Raw genomic sequence first — 20,289 nt, 5'->3', positions numbered from 1 at the left:
TCTTTCGAATAATTTATGTGTTTCATAGTTATTTGGCACTTTATGCATACATTGTGAAACAGGCCCTTAAAGGAATAAATTTAAAATACAGTATGCAGTCGTGAGTCGTGCCTCTCAGACTCACTATCATTTTTAGCGCCAATCGAGAATCGTAAATCATATTGTATGGTTGGTTCAAATTCAAGATTAGAAGGCACAGAACACAACACCTTCAACTATTCCTACAAAAATTTTATACGACATATTTATAACAGACTTCATTTATTCATGTATTCGTTAGGTATACATGAATAAATGAAGTATCGTATCGTAGGTTTTTTGTTCTTTAAGAATTTATTTAAAAAATTGTTGAAATGATTGTGTTATTTTATACGTATAGTGGTCGAAGGTTAAGCCACAGGCTACAAAACCTTATAGCCTGTGGCTTAACGTTTGAACCTACAATAAGCTAGGACTATGTGACTAGACTACTCACTAGTCACTACAGTAAAGTAATCTGTGGTTTCAGATTTGAATACATATGTATTTTTGCTATTCTTGATTTTAAAACTAGAAACTAAATTTACTCAGTACAAAGTACAGACTGATTATATTACCCATATCCAAAGATGTTTAGTATTAAAATTTAAAAAATGCTGATTCTATACTTCACAAAACAAACTACTTCATGTTTACTTAATTCTTATCATATTTTTTCAAACAATTAATAGCCAATGGCAATTATACCTCTTATCAATTTGCCACACTTGTTTATTAATTAAGTGATTTCTTATAATGTAACTATTTCTGAGTTATATCACGCAGCTAACTACGCATTAGATAAATTGTTTATTTGTAAAAAAGTTGCTTTGCTTTTTTATTTTTCAAAAGAATTATCGTATAAAATATACAGATGGATTCATTGGGGCCGGTAAGAATCCTTATAATCTATTTGGTACTTAATAAAATTCACAACAATAAAAAAGACATTAACCTATGATTTCTTAAGCTATTTCCTATTTTGAAAACTTAACATTTATTAGTTTCGATAGTTTATAATTTTTATCTTAAAATTACCTACTCAGATAATTTAAAATATTTCAGGAACATCCAAGAAATCTTATACCTGAATTATGTTCCCAATTTTACCATTTGGGATGGGTCACAGGCACTGGTGGTGGCATTTCAATTAAAGAAGGGTAACATTTATATTTTAATAAAACATGTTAAAATCAAAGACTTACCCCCTGATTCATAAAAACTAAGTTAGTGTTATTGCACCTCTAAAGTCCTTGATTGTCACTTCAAATAAAATTGTATTTAACTTTTCAAAGACAATCTTTTTGATTATAACATTCTAATTGCACTGTTTTAGTATTTTACAACAACTATACTTTAGTGGGCACACTAAAAAACAATTTTTTATTTTAAATTTCAATTTTTCCATTTACCAAAACATATTGACAAAATTCATAAATGACATGGTTGCTGTTTTTTTATATGTAAATATTTTTGTAATTACATGAAATCTAATCTTTGATTTAGGGACAAAATATACATTGCTCCATCAGGAGTACAGAAGGAAAGAATGAAACCAGATGACTTGTTTGTTCAAACAATTAATGATGAAGATCTGGAATTACCACCACCTGACAAAAAGTAAGGCAATGTTATAGCAGTATCATTTAAAAAAAATAACTTGTAGAAATATCTAGTGTAGGCTAATACAATATTTTTTTATGGTCCAGATTTGTTTTGGTTTATGACAATCAGTTTAGAATAAATTAATAAGTGACAGCTCAGTTCAGACTGACACTGATTTCATTGTATGCATTTCCGTAATCCCCCTCATTGGAGAAAAATGCAAGAATTTTTTTCTATATAAGTACTTACTGGATGTTCACACTGAGTGTATCATGATACTAGTAATAATAATATGATTGATGATACAAATGATTTTTCTTAGGTTAAAGAAAAGTCAATGTACTCCCCTTTTTATGCTCGCGTATCGTGAGCGAGGCGCTGGTGCAGTCATACATACACATTCACCACATGCAGTACGTTGTACACTGCTGTATGACAAGGAGTTTGTTATTACCCATCAAGAGATGATAAAGGTAGCTTACAAAAATTATTTTATCTTAAGTTTTTCCTGCATATCAATTCTTTGAGGGACCTATTTTTCTCTCGAGATCTTGTTTCAAAAATGCTGCCTTTACATGTTGGTTTTAATATTGAACCATTGCTGGGTTTTGCAAAGATTTTAGTCTAAGACTAAGAAAAAGAATGAAGACAAAAAAGAATAATTATATTTACTTAACATTCCAGGGTATAAAAGATGCCAAATTGGGTAGATATCTGCGTTATGATGAGAAACTAGTTGTTCCTATAATTGAGAACACTCCATTTGAGAAAGATCTAGCAGGTAGTTTGGGTGAAGCTATAGAAAAGTATCCTGGAACAAGCGCAGTACTGGTGCGAAGACATGGAGTCTATGTATGGGGTGATAGCTGGCAACAAGCTAAAACTATGTAAGTTCTTGATTTTTTATTTTTTATTATTTGTTGTCAAAACCCTTCATTACTTTAAATTTTTTTATAGACAAGTATGTAATCATCCTTCTGTGCCCGACACAAGTAAATTTTTTTTTGTTCTAACACATGATCTAAGATGGTAATCAGCATGAGGGTCCGTGATTACCTTCATCAAAGTGCCTGGATGACTTATGTGCTTCTGGAAGGAGCTATTCCGGCTTATTTAGCCAGGACTTGAGACACACCGGAACAAATATGAGTCTAAATGCAGAACCTGAGTCTACCAATCATACCATACCATCATTGTAGAAATGATTCTTTTATAGAACGATAAATACATTGGTTCCCAGCTGTGACAGGAACAGTGCACCTTTCGATAATCGCTTATGACAGAAAAAACAACAAGAAAACAGACCCTTCATCCAATTATTTTAACAACATTTAAATAAATAGTACTAAAAAATTATGTAAATTTCAGGACGGAATGCTATGACTACCTTTTTGAAATGGCAGTGGAAATGAAGAAACTAGGACTCAACCCAGCCTATAATCCTGAAACTGAGAAAGTTGAGAATGGTGTATAAAGTTTAAAGAAATCTCATAAAAGCAGAACTTACTAAATAAGAATAAATATTTTATACTAGTGTTACAGTTATATGAACTATTTTTGGTTAAACAATTGTATTTTATTGAAAACATCCTCAGAACGACTTATTAAACAATGATTTTTAAGTTATTATAAATAGATTATTTATAGATTTTTAAGTTAATATTTGATTTCTTTGATATTTTATCTTCAGCATTCCGTAGTATTTCTGTAAAAATACTTTCCGAAACAGCATTCATTGCTTTCCCTCTTTTCGTTTCATCTTTCTCGCTTTTAATTGTTCTTCGACTTATTCCATGAATGCTTGAGGCGCAATTTTTCGTAATCAGCTCTTTGATTTCCTCCAATTCCACTTTCGATATGACGTCATCGTCAAAAGCCAAATTTCTCTTTGCCAATTTGTATAGAGACATGAGGTCTAGTACAGTTTTGCTTTTCTTTTCATGTGCCTCTTTTCGTTTAAGAACTTTTCTTAAATCGTCTAAGTAAGGCTGATTTTCGGACATCTTGCCGTCTATTATTTCTACTTCTTTATCTGTTAAATTCTTTAAATCTTCACTAGCAATCTTGTATTTAAGTCTCACAGAGGACGGAATACATGCATCTGTAAATAATTGTATATAAATAATAGTCTCAAAATGAATATTTTCGACATATCACAAGTCGCCAATATGTGCGCTATCTGCTTTAGAGGTATGAGGCATTTATGCGGTCGGGGCCGACTGTTATGTATGTCGCAGCCTAGCCTAGTTAGCCGTTTAAATTACAGCCTAGCCTTAACTAAACGGCCTAAAAGATATTCAGCCGTAGCGTTTGTTTGAACATTTAATAAACTGGCTGGCCTAAGCATTAGAGTCATTATTTGGCAGAAATAAAGAAGATGAAACATATGACTTAAAACATACTTGAAGATTAAAATGCTTGAGTCAAATTCACATTATTATTGTCACTACACTCTTCCATTGTACTTCTTGTTTTTCATGACTTTGGAAAACCCCATCAAAGTTATGTTTTGCCAACGCCAAGTTTGAGTGGCAGAATGTGGAATTAAATTTAAATTAACAGGCAACAAGCTAAGCAAGTAATGAAACGTCATCGATCCAAGTCATTTGCCTAGCTGTTTGATCAACTGGCTGAACATCTTTCAGGCCGCTAGTTAAACGGCTAAGCAGCTAATTAAGCTAGTTGGCTGCGATATATACATTACTTAGCTATAGTGCCTGCCATAAGTTAACTACCGTCAGTAGTTTTTAAGATCTTTTAGTGTGATGTGACTGTTCGACTGATTGAAATTTTAAATATGTACCTTGAGCCTCAACCGGCTTAACAGAATAATACGTTCGTAATTTTTGTATGGGCTCAGAAGGCAGCTCGCCATTATTTGTATATTTCTTATAAACGTCGTATTCCACACAAACTACTTTTTCTTCGAGCCTTCTGACTTCTATGTTATCTTTTTTATACTTCATAAATTTTTCTGCTATTATTTTTACTTTTGGCACTTCGCTTATTTTTACTTCATCGCTAGAATATGTCTCTGGAAATCATTTGTTATGGTTTATGACTGGTCTGCACTCGAGACGGTATTAGCACACTCGATATGCATTACTAACTGCCGCACGCTATAGTCCGATACATAGAAACTGAAGATTACTTCAGAACATATGCAGAGACCTTAACTAGACTAAATAAAATATTTGAAAACAATCATGCAACAATCAATATAGCATTAATGTATCATGTTTAAATGTAATGCGAGCTAAAGTTAATAATATAATATACTAAAATCTCTAGCTACCATTTCTCTTAGTAACAAAAAAATTATCTATATCTTCAGTGTTATCAATATCCTGCCATTTAAAACCACATTCAGCTTCCATAAAAGAAAGTTTCTGGTTCTCGATCGGGTTATATTGGGATGCAGTTTCAACTTTTGGCGTTTCTCCACAGATCAATTTCTTTATTTCTTTAAGCTGGTCTATCGTACTCAGGTTTCTTGGATCGAAGCCGTATTGTTCAATCAGAAGATTTTGATACTAAAAAATATAAAATTACAAAAAACACCCTTCTAGTGGTTTTGGTTAGGTCACCTAGTTGGGCAAATTGATCCTTTTGAATATACGACTCATAAATTACATCACTCATCACTATACTGATGATACCGAATTATTTCCGAGATAAGACCAAATATAGGGATCAAAGATTTACAAAACATATTGTATGTCATTTCTTAAAACACCTTGATGCTTATTTTTTAAAAACTTAAGCAGCTAACAATAATAATATCAAAACAAATAAAGCAAACAACTTAGTACTAGATCATCATCAGCTTCCTCCACACACTGCTCAGTTGCATCAACCAAATCTGGTGCCACACTACAGCAACGATTTGTCATAGGTTTTTCACAATTGAAAATATTTCTTGGAGGTTTTGGAGGAAAGACCTCCTCAACTTCATGTTCTTTGTATTTGTAATCCTTTTTTGGATATCTATATAACCTACGTTGAAATTTATTCATTGTTTGAATAATTTCATGTAAAGAAAACCTAAATTTTCTACTGCACTAAAAATTTACTGTCACATTGTTGTTTTTTATTTGACATTAAAAGACTATGGTAAAAAAATTATTATATTTATTATAAATAAAGTAATCTTACAGCTAACATAAAATATAATAAAAAAAACAAAGACTAGCCTAAAATATAATTATTTTTAAAAGGAATACCAACTGTGCCTCTATACATATACAATTCTCGTAGTAGTTCTTATGTCTCAAAAGGATATGGCCAATAGATTTAGCTGGCAAGATTTTACTTAAATGCCTAAAATTCCTCAATCCCAACAAAGGGGTAATATTTAATATTTTGCAAAGGTAAAAAATGGCATTCAATATTTAGCTAGCATTAATATTTAGCTTCTATTTTGCTAGCTTAGTAAAATAGAAGACTATTTACGTATGGCGGATGGGACTACGGTTATAATGTTTTTTTTTCTTTACTCTATTTTGGCGTCTATAGGTGTACATTATATTATCTACATGAATAAATTATTTTTAAATTTGAGTGTTTGTAGTATTGAAAGAAATAACGCAAGTTAACTTAATATTTATAACTATTATAAAATCTGATAAAAAACAAAACGTTCCAATTTAAAACTTTATTCAATTTTTGTACATTTACTTTATTAATTTATTTAATACACATGTTTGACTTGTAAATTATATTGCTACCGTTTTATGTTAATGGGATTATACACAATAGTATTAGAACTGTATGGCCCTTTAGAGTTTGTTATTGTAAGTATCGTGAGTAAAACCCTCTCGCTTTGTGGAAGACTAGAGATGGCTGCCATTGCGCAATGCGGGCTTAAAATCTTTTTGACGACGCGACCATCAATCAGTAACTGCAAAAGTTGTATTAAACATAATGAGTCTTTTTTGACATAGATACATACATTTGAATCTAAGGATCAGAACTACAGGACCTAATAACAAAGACTCCTCAATTAAAATATTACTTACTTCATATCCTTTAATATTACTTATATTGTTTGGAATGTTCCATTTCGCTAGCACTGTATGATCAGAAATTCTTCTTATGTCGGAAAAACTAGCTTTGTTGTCTTCGTGGTTGAAGCTTATTGACTGTAAATTAAATTAATGAAAAATATGCAATCAATTATCACCGGGTATTTGCAATAAGTTACACCTTACTATGATATCATGGGTTTACGTTGCGTATTATTTAACTCAGATTTAAGAACAACCCTTGACACTACTTTGTCCCAAAATATTCTCACATTGTCATGTGATTTCCTATCCTAATAATTATGAAAATCAATCTTAACATCAAATATTTAAAAAAACGTTAACGGTGTAACGTTTTTTTAAATATTCTACTAATATCAGTACTAAAATTGTAATAACCGGTACCTTATGAAGTCTTTGGGAAGTCATATTATTCTCTTCTTGAGTTAATTCCTTCCGGATTTCTTGCGAGATGATTCTAATAATTTCCTTTATATTAACTTCCAAAGATAGTTCATCACTATTATGACTTAGGATTGGACGTGATTCTAAGAAAACATTTTTTCGCAAAACGTTCCAATGTAGAAAATTTTCATTATTCTAAAATGAAAAAAAAAGTCTATAAGATTTTAAACTCTTTCTTTAATTTGTACTTTTATTTTCTGATTTTGGAATGTTTTATTAAGGCATCCGAGGTTGAGATTTGATTTCTGCTGCATTAAATATGCAAAATTATTATAAATTCATTATATACATACCTTTACTTCTGGGGATGATGGAAGATCAATATTTTCGAAAGTGGTGTACAAACTCTCCATAACATTTGTTTCCGTGTTTTCATCCTTGTAAAAATCGGCATCCCTAAATGTAATTTCTGTATTTATATTTTCATTTTGTGGTCTCTTAGCATTTTGGGTGCAAGTACTTTTACTAAACATAATCGCGCGATGAAAACATGGAAAATCTGTTTCTGCATATTTATTACTCTTTATTCTAGAAACTGATGTTATTTTTTTACAAATATCACTAGGACTTCTTTGTCTCTTGCAAGCATTAACAGTACCATTATTTATTGTTAAATAACTGTTGACCTCTGGTACAGTACAACAGTTGGAGATAGCATCACCAAAAATATCTTCGTCACCTAACACACAAGACGATGTAACGTATTCTATGTTTTCTAATAAATTGTGACTACCCAGGATAGGCTTCAATATTGTTTTGTTGCTATTCGATGATAGACAGGTATTAAGGGAAGCCTTGTAACTATTACCAAATAAATCTGTCTCGTTGGATAGAGATATTCTATCACCGACATAGTACAATTTATTTGATTCTTTGTTGTGTTTGAAATGAACTCTATGATTTGTTTTATCATCAATCGTACTACTATTTACAATTTCATCATATAGTTTCCGTAATCTTTGTGAAACACTTCTAAAATCGTTATTTGCTGCTTCATAGCTTTCTAATAACCCTCTTAGTTTTGTTGTAAATTCTTGCGCTTGGAGTAATGTTGTCTGAATGTTTGCATAATCAAACAATTTAATCGAGTTCTTCGGCTCTTCTATTCCACGTGTTCTTTGGTTTTCGTCGTAGAGTGCATTAAAAAACGGTAAAGTTGCTGATTTTTTAAAATAATTGTTGTTGATACTCAATTGTTCAGCATCTAAGCTATTGAGATTCTCAGGAACTACAAGTAATGTAGATGTCACGGGATCCAGTGCCGCTGAAAGTTGCGTATTTAAAGATGATGAATGTTTACTGTTGCCCTCATTACAAACAGAACTTGAGCCTTCGCTAAATAGAGCGAAGTTCCTGATAATTGAAGCTACACAATATAATTTCTTACGTTGGGATAGTAACAATTCAGTGTTATTTCTCTTGAGTTTATTGTTTCTGTTAATGCTATTCTTCGAGTCTGGATGGGTAGCAAAATGATTTACTTCTATTATACTATTATTATTTGTCTGTTTAGAAGTTACAGCTTCACACGAGCTCACATTTTGGCTACTTTGTGTAGCGGGGTGGGTAATAGATTCAAGTAGCAACAATTCTGGTCGCTCTTTAAAATATGACGCTGTATCATTTGGTAAGGATTTATTTTGAATAATGTTCCCGATATGATTGTTTACATAGTTTAGTTGTTGGCGTTTACAAAACTCGCAATTGCAGTAACTAGCTTTTGCATTATGTAGTTGTGATACATCTGCTATTTTACCTAGTGACGTAAGATCTTTGTCGTCCAAAAAATCACCTGTATTATAAGCATTATCACTGGATTTATTTTGATATGGAATAAGACCGCTACTATGACGACAAATTTTGTTTGGTAGTGATAATTGAATATATTCAGCTGCAAACCTATTTTCTCTTTGTATACATTGAGATGGATCATCCCCCATACAAAACTGTTGTTGAACATTAGCACACATCGAAATAACATCTCTATTATAATTCCTCTTTATTATGTCTGTATCTTCTAATAAAACGTTACGTATATCATATTCATGATGACCTCTATCAATAGGTTTCGACATAACGTGCTTTTGCATTGCACATCTACAATTTTCGCCATCAGACTGACATGATTGATTTGTGCACGAATTACATGGGCAAATAGCACGTGCAACTGTTCCGGTCGAGCGTTCCTGTGATAAAGCTGTTGTGCCGTATGCAGGAATACAATTGGAGCATTCACATGGAGAGTCGCAACTACAAGTAGTATTTCGGTTACTTTGACTGACAGAGGCCACTATGTAGCTTCGTCTCAAATAGGAAGGCTTAAACTTGCATTCGAAACATGCACACGGTGCGCAGTTGCAATTTTTCGACAATGATTCTGTACACGTAAGACAGTCACATGGTTTACAGCTGCAGGTTTGTTGCCATTTTTTTACAACACCTTGACAGTCTTTTCTATCACAACTTATGCATGGACACCCAACATGTGGTTTTTCCTTTAGATGACTCCCAACGTAATTATATAGTTTCCTACAGTCATCACATTGACAAGGTTTGCACGAACATGTACTTTTTCGTGTGGAGAGGGGAGTTGTTGGAATACATTCGCAGACTTTGCAGCTGCATGCATTATATATTTCCTTTAGTTTTGTATAAATATATTCTGTCACGTTTTTTATTTCTGGTCCCGAACTCTTGTAAGGTTCGTTATTTGGTATGCAATCGTTAAAATCTTGAATGCAGCCTGCTTTCATTATTTGAGCACTTAAATGCGCCGTGTTCTCGCTTAAATTTCTTGGTGTTTTCGCTAATTTTACATCACTAAAGCTGTCCTGAAATTTGTAACTATCTGGACCTATTGACTTACAACTGATGCTGGACTGAATAATCGTGTTAACTGTACCATTTTCGGAATTTTTTTTTTTGCTATAGGTGATTTTAGTACAAATATCCACGGTTCTGTTTACTTGGCTTATCACGCGGTTCATGTCAAATTTAGGTTTAGTTTCCTGTATGGCTTTCTTGCTATTGTTGCAACAGGATTTTGATTTTTTAGGACAGTTACACAAATTGTTATCTGGGCTTCGTCTAAGAATGAAACATTTGAGGGAATCGCATTCGGGACATGAGCATTTAGATAAAATGGACTCGACTTTACGAGATTCAGATGAGTTTGATGTTTCCACAGGTAGTTTGACCCTTTGAAGTTTAACGTCTTCTACCATCATGCTTTCGACCGACTGCTTGAAGCTGAGGAGCAACAGTCCTTGTGGTAGAGACTCGTTGTTCGAATTACCTGTAAAAGTAATTTGTATGATATTTGTATGTACCAATGTTACCAGTTTACATTTCCTGATACTTTATTACATTTATGTTTACAGACAGATATAATTAATGTTTAGGGAAATTAAATTAACGTGGGGTTTACATGGTTGATGTAATAAACCAGATTTATATTTTGTTATTAATATTTAAACTTCAATATTTGACATTTCCGATTGACGTTTAACTTTTTAAGCCACCGATCTTTTTTTCGTAAAAAGTATTTCATGACGATTTATCATTTTTGTTCTATTTGTTTGTTTGTTTTTGTTTTTATCAAGTTGAATTAAATTAAAATATGTTTTAAAATGATATTTATGGTATTCTTATCACGCCTGTCTCTCAAAAACTGTAACACGCACATTTCGTTATTTCCAAAAAAAATTACCAGATATTTTTTTTCTCCGTAAGTATTGTATTTGCTTATATCAGATTAAGTAAAGCAATTTTTAATAACTTGTTAAAATATTCAAGTTTGAACCGCGGCCTTCAAGCTACAGAGCAACTTGTCCCAATGTTTCAGGAAATAAAACTCCAACTAAGTTAAATATCCATTTATTTCATCCATGAATTCGTTAAATAAAATGTATTTAATACTTCAATGCTAATGATACTCTAGTACAAATGATCGATTTGCAAATTATTATTATTTACATAAAAAATCGAAACACAATTGGCACGGAAGAAACTCATGTCGAAGAGGTACAATGTCTTGTTCGATACAATGTTAAATAGTATTTAGTAAGTCTATGTTTATTATACAATGTATATACAGTTTTTCTATATTAAAGAAGGCACCAGAGTGAGGTCGGTGGAGGCCATTCCTGAAACAATATTTTCATATATATATAATACATACTAAGGGCTGACTCCGCGAACTTCGTTTTGCCTTAATATGTTTTTTTACTAAGCCTTGATTGTTATTAGCTGCATACCACCAAATGAAACATTTTTCTTTGCTACCACATAGTAACTGTTCACTTTTTCGAAGTAAAAACCAAGTACTAAAAAAAGTATTTTGTTCATATTTTTCAAATTTTTCTTTTCAAAAAAACATTACTAACTTAACTAACAAATTGGGCTTAGCAAAATATTTCTGGCTTTCTTATTTATTTAGATATAGAATTATATATCGGTTTTTATCCATAGAGATCCTGGTTTCAATTCTATAAAACAATCCACGCTCATAGTCACAGAGCTGGAAGGGTCGGGTCAATAATTGACTGGGAACCATCGAATTCCAGGTCGCAGAGAAGATAAATTTTTACGGACGTAGATATTAGTTCTACGATACATTAAGAGCCGGAAACATATAGATAACCTTTTTTTTAAATTTAGAAGCATAATAAAAATATTTAAGACTTTTTTACATAAGCTTGCATCAGAAGAACCATTAATTACTGAAGTTTTACTAACGAAATTATACCTGTACTCACGTAATTGAAACCCGTTAGATGGCTTTAGACGTCCGTGCTCCAAACTATCGCATTCGTGCCCAACGCACATGACGGACAATTCTGTAATAAAATAAGTTAACTTGTTAATGTATGGATATAAACAGATTTAGAATAATTATGATATTTCATTATTATACGATAAAAAACAAGTGGAACGAGACAAGACAACAGGTCAGCCTTCTGTGCCTATAACATGTGGGTCTAAGACTTCTTCAAGATGTTTACCTCTTTTGTACGAGCCAGTGTCAATGCTCACATTCATTGGTTCACGGGGTTCGAACCTACAACCTCAGGGATGAGATACGCATGCTGAAGCCACTAGGCCAATGCTGCTAACGCTTTTGCTATGCGATTCAAATAAGAGTAAAATATTAATGAAATATAATTCAAATGTATTTTGCTATAAGTTTAAAAAAATAAAAATTTTACTAAGAGCGAAATTATCGAAACTAATTTTATAAGAAATACTTACAACTATACTTTCTATGGCGTTTGCCAACTGCTCTTCCATTATTTTAACGTCGCCATGTTCTAATACTTCCTGAAAAAAAATATTTATTTTATTTTTCTTCGTGATTTCTTTATTCGTAGAAACATATTTATTTATATAGGTTCTGTCAAATTATATCAAACAATAATATCAATAACGCAAAAACACCACAATAAGAAAAGAAAAATAATTTAAATGTGCCGAAAAAGTTTCTTCCAGGTATGCATATAAACGACGTAGTTATCGTCAAATACGTAATGTATTAGTAATTTAATCTTTAAAAAAAAAATTCTTACAAAATTGAATCAAAGTAACGAAATATGTAATGATAATGTGTGGTACTGGTAGCACTAAATATGTATTAAAAAGAATTACCTCCTGACAAATCTTAACAGTAGGAGCGAGGTGTGGGGCCGCGGCACATAAACTGGCAGCTGCGCAGGCGCAACTAACACTAGCGAGCCTTGCAGCGCCGCGCACTACGCCTGCGTTGCCACACCATCGACTTTCGTCTTTGCCGTATGGCACTGAATACGTCATTGATGATACAGCGCGTTGCCATTCCTACGGTCATTTATGAGATACAATTTATATAAAATGTTCGCGACTCAATTAAATGTATGAAATTGCTTAAATCTTGCTTGCTTGTCTAAAATTGCTTTTATAAAAATGTATTTTGAACCTATTCCTGATACGATTATTACGATGTATTAAACACAAATCAGTGTTTCAGTTAGAATAACATAATTCATATTTTCTATGAATTATAGTTAATATTAACGCATTTTAAGATAACATATCCTATATATTATGTATAATCCGGGTGTATTTTATGAAATCCAATATTCCATTTAGTCGACAAAAGTCATTTAGATCAACTAAATTATCGACATAGGAGACGTAATTCGGATATTTGAATAAAATTGTGACAAATTATCTCGACTCCCTGAAATGATAAGCAAAAACCTAAAAAAAATGATAAACCCCAACCACGATTAGAGGCGGATTAGAACGATATGGACTCTAACGCAAGTTTAGTGACAATTAATAAAGCTACTCACCTCCGTGTCAGTCTTCGCGTCTGCGTCTCCTATGGACCTAATGAGCTCCTTCGATATGGCCATCAAGAGGTAATTTGTGATCTTCGATTTAGTCTCCTCGGTCACTTCGCCCTTGTTAGGAACAATCTCTTTGCACAGTTTGGTCAAATCGTCATCTCCGGCATTGTGTATTCGGTCAAACAAGTCCTCTATCAACTGGCTGACCAGTTGACTCCTCATGGACGGACAAGAGCACCTCGAATCTGACGTTATGTAACTCATACTGTGATGCATTCTCCCAAAATCGCTCTTCGGTGCAGGATTGTATATCGAATAGCCTTCGTCGACATATTCCGTCCTATCCGGTTTGAGGTCTCTGGACCCATGATACGTCTGTCGCATGGATTCACTTCGCATCTCTTCCAACTCTTCAGTCTTTATGGACAATTCGTGACTAATTGTTTTTAATTTATCGTCACACTTGCGCTTGCACTGATTCAGTGCTTTTTGCGTCAGCGCTAACTGCTTTTCCAGTGATTCAACCTGAGAAAATATGTCTCCTTAGATGGTTGAAGTCTTTCCATGCAATACATCACTTCACATGCACTGTCTTCGTGTAACGAGCGGAACAAACGTGGAAGCGGACATGCGAACTTACGAACTAATAAGCGGAGGCGCAATTGTTATTTCATGCATTATCACCGTAATTAGCAGTGGTAACGAGCCAATTAATGAGAAAAGTACAAAGGTGCATCAAGATAAAATACGGGTGCAAAAGTAGTGATCTTGGATTTATTGATATGAAAGAGTGTATAAAACAAAACCAGAGATCAAAGATGTGCAAAAACTAACCTTTTAAAAACAATTTCAATAACGAAAATGAACGAAAAAGGTATCTATTTGTCTCTTTCGATCACAGCGAAAACACAATTTGACAGACAGAGACAAGAGAACACTTCAAAAGATTGCAATTAAACTGATTTCATTTTAATTTTATTAATTGTACCACGAGAGTTAAGGATACTTAAAAGTTTATGAATAGTATTAGTATTAAACCACACCAAAAGAGATATAGCAAAAAAACTTACCTCTTCCTTAAGCTCGCTGTTAGTGACTTCCAGTTCTTGATTGTTCTTACAAGCCCTGGACAATTCTTTCCTGATAGAGTCGAGATCTCCAACGAATTTAATTTCGGCCTTCTTCGATGTGTCACACTGACACTTCAGGTCTTCATCCAATTGCTTGTTGATTTTGCGAAGATGCTCCACTTCTTTCTGCAATATTGAGATAGATATAAGTAATACAGTAATAATTATATTACGGTAATACTCAAAACTTAATTATGAATTAATGTCTCAATACTATAACTAACTGGTAAAACTTATTTTTTTAAAAGGTCTAAGCCTGACCATCGCCCAAGTTTGAATTAATTATGGAATTACTCGCAATAGTAACATTATCATTTAAATTGTGGCGTCCAGGGGTGTATGACAAAACCGACAGGCGTGACTCACTGAAGCCAAACAATTAATTTGTATGGAAATGGTCACGTGACTAAGCATGAACAATAGCAATCATACAAGTGCCATTGACGGTAGAGCGTCACGCTCGTCGTGAAGTGATTTTTTTCCCAAGTCCCAGATAATGTTACATGTTAACCTCAACTTCCTGCACTTTGCACATATAAATGCGACTTATTTTTCTATGCGTCCAAAATTTTTTTTAACTTAGGGATGGTGGAGTACAATAAATTTGAAACAAGATGAGACTTAAAAGTCTTGTAAACTTGGCGAACAAGTCCAAGCGTTCCTAGTGGCGACTGCGAAGGCCAAGGTTATTTGGGATGCAACAGACTGGTTATTGTTTGCGCGCCAATCACCCCACAACGTCACCACAGATATACTAACACTGGTTGTACAGATCCCCGTTAATAAAGACGTCGTGTTTACTAAATGCTGTCTGCGATACTACCAACAGCTTCATACGTTCGTAGAATTAGTTTACAGAAGCGACGTTGAGTATCCTATGTATTTAGTATTACATAGGAATTTTACTATATATTTATTTAGACATTATCGTATTTGTTTAGACTGTAAGGATAGTGTATGTAGCTTTGTGAATAAATAAATTTTGTTTTAGTTAAAATCTTACCTTGAACTTAGTTTCCAAACTCCTGAACGTATTTTCAGCTTTCTTAGCCTCCACATCAGCTTTCCCGACCATTGCAGTTAGATGTGTGTTCTGTGCCTTCAGGGCTTTCGCGTCTCTCTCAGCCTTCTCTAACGCTATCCGCATTCCCGATTCGGATTCTTCGATTTCTCGAAGCTTCTTCTTCAATGGTTCTATGCATCTCTTCCATTGATCACGTTCCGATTCCAATTTCTTAACCTTAAAAAAAACATATTTTATTTCCCCAGTCACGGAATAGATAGATCTAGAATAGTAGAATAGTAGGTAATAGTAGATCATTTTTCGAAAAATAACATACACGCATATTCTTTTTTATATTAAAAACATTACTTTTAGTTCTTTCCATAACCAACGCAAATTTCATATGTAAAAGGATATTTTATTACCTTTCCTTTAAGCTGAGTTTCCGTGGCTTGTGACTCTTCTATCTTCTTCTTATACCCGCCCTCCATATCTGCCCACATATCATCTGCTTGAGACAGCATCTCCAAGTACGCCGTCTCCCTTCTCTCTAGTTCAGAAATTCTGTTCTGCAACTCTTTCTCGCTGTGTAGTAATGCTCTTAATTTGCTGCTTGTTAACGGATCTGCTGGGAGCTAGAAAATTAAAAAGAACACTTTATAAAGACCCAACAGTAAGGAGGGTATGTATAGCGATTAGAGATCGCTGCAATGCTATGATCTGTTTTTGTTGTTAAAGTAGTAACTATTATTATTATTTCTTATGGAACTGGGGGCAAACGGGCAGGAGGCTCACCTGATGTTAAGTGATACCGCCGCCTTACGATTACCTTAAGATTACGAGAGGCCAAGTTAAGTGATAAAATTTTATTATTATATAAAAATTAATACCTTTTCATCTTCTTTTTCCTTCCGTATCTTCTGTTCTAGCTCTTCTATTTTCTCCTCAATTTTGTCTTTCTTCACATATGCACCATTCTCAGCAGCCGCGATCTGCCTCCTCGCAGTGTCCAACTCCTGCTCCAGCTTCATAATCTTTGCTTCCAAGCTCTTCCTCACTTGTCCCGTTTGCTGTTCTATTTGCTTCTTCTCTGCTAATAATCTGTAATGTGATTTTATTTTTGGTGTACTTATATTTAAAAAAACTTTTTCTTTTGAATTTCAGCTTATCTTATCTAGAGAATCATATAAAATAAACAAATTGATCAAAGAATATTTTAAAAGTACTAGAGAGATAACGGCATACACCATTTATGATTCGTGTTCACAACTCGATTAAAGCCATACATATAAAATTATTTAGCGTTTATTTATGTAATATACAGGATCAAGTTAAAGGGTTAAAGTAATTAAGAGCAAAAAACAGCTTATACTATTTCACTAAAAATTATAACAGTATATATATAGTTTTATCATCGAAATATTATTTACGAGAGGTGAACCCTACAGGTATTTTTCCAAAATGGTCAAGCACATTTTTTTAAAATACTCAATAATTTCAGGCTTTTTAATATATTTTTGTCGTTTTTTGCGGTGTGTACACTATTTATAAGATTTTCCAACTCGACCGTAAAAATTAAATTATTGATGCTAGTTCTTTTTATTATTATAAACCATTTCCTTGCAAAAATATTTCAAGAACAAATTAAGCGAAATCGGTCCAGCCAAGCGTCCATTTATATATTTATTTAGGTAAATATCACTGTTACTAAAAATTATATGACTTACTTCGTAACTTGCTGTTCCAGAGCCTTGATGTTACCGCTGGTGAATACAGATCTGCAAGGCTTTTCTACGACAGTTCGCATCTGCTTTATGGTCGCTATTGCTCTCTTGGTGTCGTGGTCGAAAGGCCCCATCCGACTTATGAGGGCTCGCTGAAAAAAAAGTCGTCTAATGTTAAATTATGTGGTGGCCATAAATACGCGAATACGTTGTCGGCTTTTGAGAATTGGTATACTGATTTCTGGGCCCTAAGTCGTACCGAAATACCGAATTCTTTATTTTATTTTAATAAAAAGTCGAAGCTTTACATAAATTTTTATATTTATTTTTAATATAGTATGTAATTTAGTATACTATATATTAAAATTATTGTTCGTCATTAATTGTGTACATAAAAATATTAACCGAAAATTTCATGTTCGGGAAAACCGTCTGAATCTTTTTTTCTTAAAATTATTTATAATTCATAATACTACCCGTAAATTAATGCATTTCTAAAATTACCTGACTTCCCATATTGACTGTAGCGCCAATAGCACGAATGACGTTCCATGCTATCAAAGCTGGTACTGCGCGCTCCAAACTGCTTAACCGCGCTAGGATTTCATTCTGCAAGACACAACTATTAATTGTACATGTAACAACTACAAAATGAATGGACCGATTCTGATGCGGTGTTTTGAAGAAAACAGGATTTACGTATTCTGTTTCGATGGATCGTTTTGATACCTTAAAAATCCGAATTATCACTACATATTATAAAACAAAGTCGCTTTCTCTGTCCCTATGTCCCTTTGTATGCTTATATCTTTGAAACTACGCAACGGATTTTCATGCGGTTTTTTTTAAATAGATAGAGTTTATATGTATAATAACATCCATTAAATAGTGGACAATATTGTTATTTTTGAGGTTTCTAATGTGATGTCGTAAATAATTACATATTTTCCGCTTACATTGCAAACGCAGGCTAAACCCTACGAGTTTTATCAAAATAATGTACTAAGTATTGTACACATTGAAAAAGTCTACAGAAAAGTCCATGATGGTATATATCTATCTGTTATGGATAACCCACAATAACTTTCTTTTGTCATTTACTTTTTACGACAAATAATGGCTAATTTTCGAAGCGATTTTAACCAATACAGCATTAATCCTTAACCAAGAAGATAAACGAAGATACTCGAAAAAAACATGGTACACTATGGTTAAATCGTTAAATTTGAAAATGTTACAAACGACGAAATTTAAATACACCGTAATCAATGAGACATCTGAGCTGGAATTTGGGAAACTAATCCATCGGTATTTATATCTTTTCCACTGATACAAATACGTAAATAATTTTCCAAGTTATGCGTTGATTGACTCTCATCAATAAAGAGAACTGTTCGCATTTAAAAAATCTAAATTAGTGCTTAGCTGGGAATCGAACGCACCATTCCTTGAGTCGTTAACCTCAAGCCATGGCTCAAATAGCCTTTACCTCTCTCTTTTGCAGTGAGCACTCCCTCTCGGCGAGCTCTTGAACGAGCCTCTCGGCTTGCGCCCGCGAACACTCCCTTTGTTCCGTCATATCTCTCAATTGCGCTGAACACAACTCGTAGTCCATTTCCAACCTGAAATATTAAAATATAACCATATATTTCTTAGGTACTTAAAGGAAAAATTGACCAAATACCGCAAATACGTCACAAATAATTCTACCTTTTAGAAGAATCAAAGCGTTGATTTAAGTAATTGTATTGAAGTAATACTTATGAAATATCTTAATATGATACAGAGGACATGGTTTTTCGTTTGTAATTAATTGTAATGTTTGGAATTATTTGAATAGCAGGATAACTAAAATATTGGAAAATCATGATTTTTCATTTGTAATGAATTGTAATGACTGTGATTATTTGATTAGCAGAATAACTAAAGTATTAGAAAATTTACGAATTAAAATAAGAAGTTGTCCAAATGCAAATTAATGTTTATGTGTTTCGTTGCTGTCATGTTAGCAATGTTAGCCGGGTCAGCTAGCAGTCAGTAAGCATGTTTTATTTTAAAATGTTAACCAAACGACGCATATTATGTACGTATACAAGGACAATGTACTAATAATTATTTTGTTTGTTAACGTGTGTGGGAATGTGCAATCTGTGGCTGCGTTTTTATGTGACCTTAAAAATCTATCAAATTTCTTCAAAGATACGCGTTTGGAGATGATACGACTAGGCTGGCGTACTCAGTATTATATATAAACAATACGTTTAAGTAAATTATTTTGTGCATAGTTTGTGCTAAAAAAAACAGAAACCGCTCAGATCAAACGACTTCTATAATTAGGTACATTTTAGTTTATAAGCAATATCGTAATAAATTTAAATAACAGCTAATGGCTTAGAAATAAATGCATCTCATCTTTACTGATAGAATGCTGGCTGTAATAGCGGGAAAGATGGATTGTATACATTGTATATTGTATATGGTTATTGTTGTATTAGTTACAATATTGTCCTAAGTATTATTATAATATTTAGGACTATTATATTGTAACTAACACAACAATAACCATATGATTGTCTGTTTTAATAAATAAATTATTATTATATATATTTCTACAAAATTTTCAGTCTCCTACATTAATTCCACGCTAAAATATGCGTAGTTTAACTACACGCCGACATGCTAACTAAAGACAAAATCAATATTTACAAAATACAAATATGTCAGAATATACATACTGTTGCCAATGTAATCGTGTATCATTTTCTATTTCCTCCAATTCACAACATTCTTCTTCGAGTCTTTCGTATTTGTCATGAAGTTCGTTTAGTTGCGATTCAAGGTCCTGTAAAACACAGTATATAATTATGTATGAACTTTGATCTGACAAAGAAAAATCAAATATTATAAAAACGACAAGTATATTAGTAATAAATTAACCCTGACGAGAGCCATTTAGCTCATAATAATATTTTATATTCAATACAATTTCCTATA

At 33.0% G+C, this 20,289-nt stretch overlaps 4 protein-coding genes across 7 annotated transcripts in view; 1 reads left to right on the top strand and 3 right to left on the bottom strand.

The window, feature by feature from the left end:
- Positions 1–531: 531 nt before the first annotated feature.
- On the top strand, positions 532–3,192 carry LOC110993203 (probable methylthioribulose-1-phosphate dehydratase). Its single transcript, XM_022259356.2, has 6 exons — positions 532–910; positions 1,084–1,178; positions 1,525–1,638; positions 1,946–2,096; positions 2,308–2,510; positions 2,992–3,192. The coding sequence occupies exons 1-6, from the start codon at positions 893–895 to the stop codon at positions 3,095–3,097; spliced, it is 687 nt and encodes a 228-aa protein (XP_022115048.2). The 5' UTR covers positions 532–892; the 3' UTR covers positions 3,098–3,192.
- A 51-nt stretch (positions 3,193–3,243) lies between these two features.
- On the bottom strand, positions 3,244–5,538 carry LOC110993184. The gene is made up of 4 exons (XM_022259336.2): positions 5,436–5,538; positions 4,919–5,156; positions 4,427–4,657; positions 3,244–3,724 (listed from the first exon to the last, which is right to left on the bottom strand). Exons 1-4 carry the CDS (start codon positions 5,514–5,516, stop codon positions 3,261–3,263), a joined length of 1,014 nt encoding a protein of 337 aa, XP_022115028.2. The 5' UTR covers positions 5,517–5,538; the 3' UTR covers positions 3,244–3,260.
- Positions 5,539–6,304: 766 nt separating this feature from the next.
- Positions 6,305–10,406, bottom strand: LOC110993340. Its single transcript, XM_022259555.2, has 4 exons — positions 7,406–10,406; positions 7,053–7,247; positions 6,642–6,764; positions 6,305–6,523 (listed from the first exon to the last, which is right to left on the bottom strand). The coding sequence occupies exons 1-4, from the start codon at positions 10,337–10,339 to the stop codon at positions 6,347–6,349; spliced, it is 3,429 nt and encodes a 1,142-aa protein (XP_022115247.2). The 5' UTR covers positions 10,340–10,406; the 3' UTR covers positions 6,305–6,346.
- Positions 10,407–10,972: 566 nt separating this feature from the next.
- The window catches only part of LOC110993169 (myosin heavy chain, cardiac muscle isoform), an 84,667-nt gene continuing 75,350 nt past the window's right edge, over positions 10,973–20,289 (bottom strand). For 2 of the 4 annotated variants that reach the window (XM_045634440.1, XM_022259313.2), the window contains 13 exons: positions 20,031–20,137; positions 18,785–18,917; positions 17,800–17,904; positions 17,299–17,447; positions 16,462–16,672; positions 15,997–16,206; positions 15,572–15,808; positions 14,509–14,694; positions 13,442–13,963; positions 12,756–12,944; positions 12,363–12,431; positions 11,870–11,950; positions 10,973–11,257 (listed from right to left, as the gene is read on the bottom strand). In XM_045634440.1, coding sequence (XP_045490396.1) covers positions 11,894–11,950; positions 12,363–12,431; positions 12,756–12,944; positions 13,442–13,963; positions 14,509–14,694; positions 15,572–15,808; positions 15,997–16,206; positions 16,462–16,672; positions 17,299–17,447; positions 17,800–17,904; positions 18,785–18,917; positions 20,031–20,137 — 2,175 coding nt within the window. In that variant the 3' untranslated portion in view covers positions 10,973–11,257; positions 11,870–11,893. Of the gene's footprint in view, positions 11,258–11,859; positions 11,951–12,362; positions 12,432–12,755; positions 12,945–13,441; positions 13,964–14,508; positions 14,695–15,571; positions 15,809–15,996; positions 16,207–16,461; positions 16,673–17,298; positions 17,448–17,799; positions 17,905–18,784; positions 18,918–20,030; positions 20,138–20,289 lie in introns of all 4 variants that reach the window. The other 2 variants (XM_045634442.1, XM_045634443.1) reach the window with 2 other exon arrangements.

Source organism: Pieris rapae, chromosome 3 (genome assembly GCF_905147795.1).
Source record: "Pieris rapae chromosome 3, ilPieRapa1.1, whole genome shotgun sequence".
In the NCBI taxonomy this organism is placed as follows: Eukaryota; Metazoa; Arthropoda; class Insecta; order Lepidoptera; family Pieridae; genus Pieris; species Pieris rapae.
The sequence above is the reverse complement of the archived record's forward strand: the minus strand, read 5'-3'. Positions and strand labels throughout refer to the sequence as shown.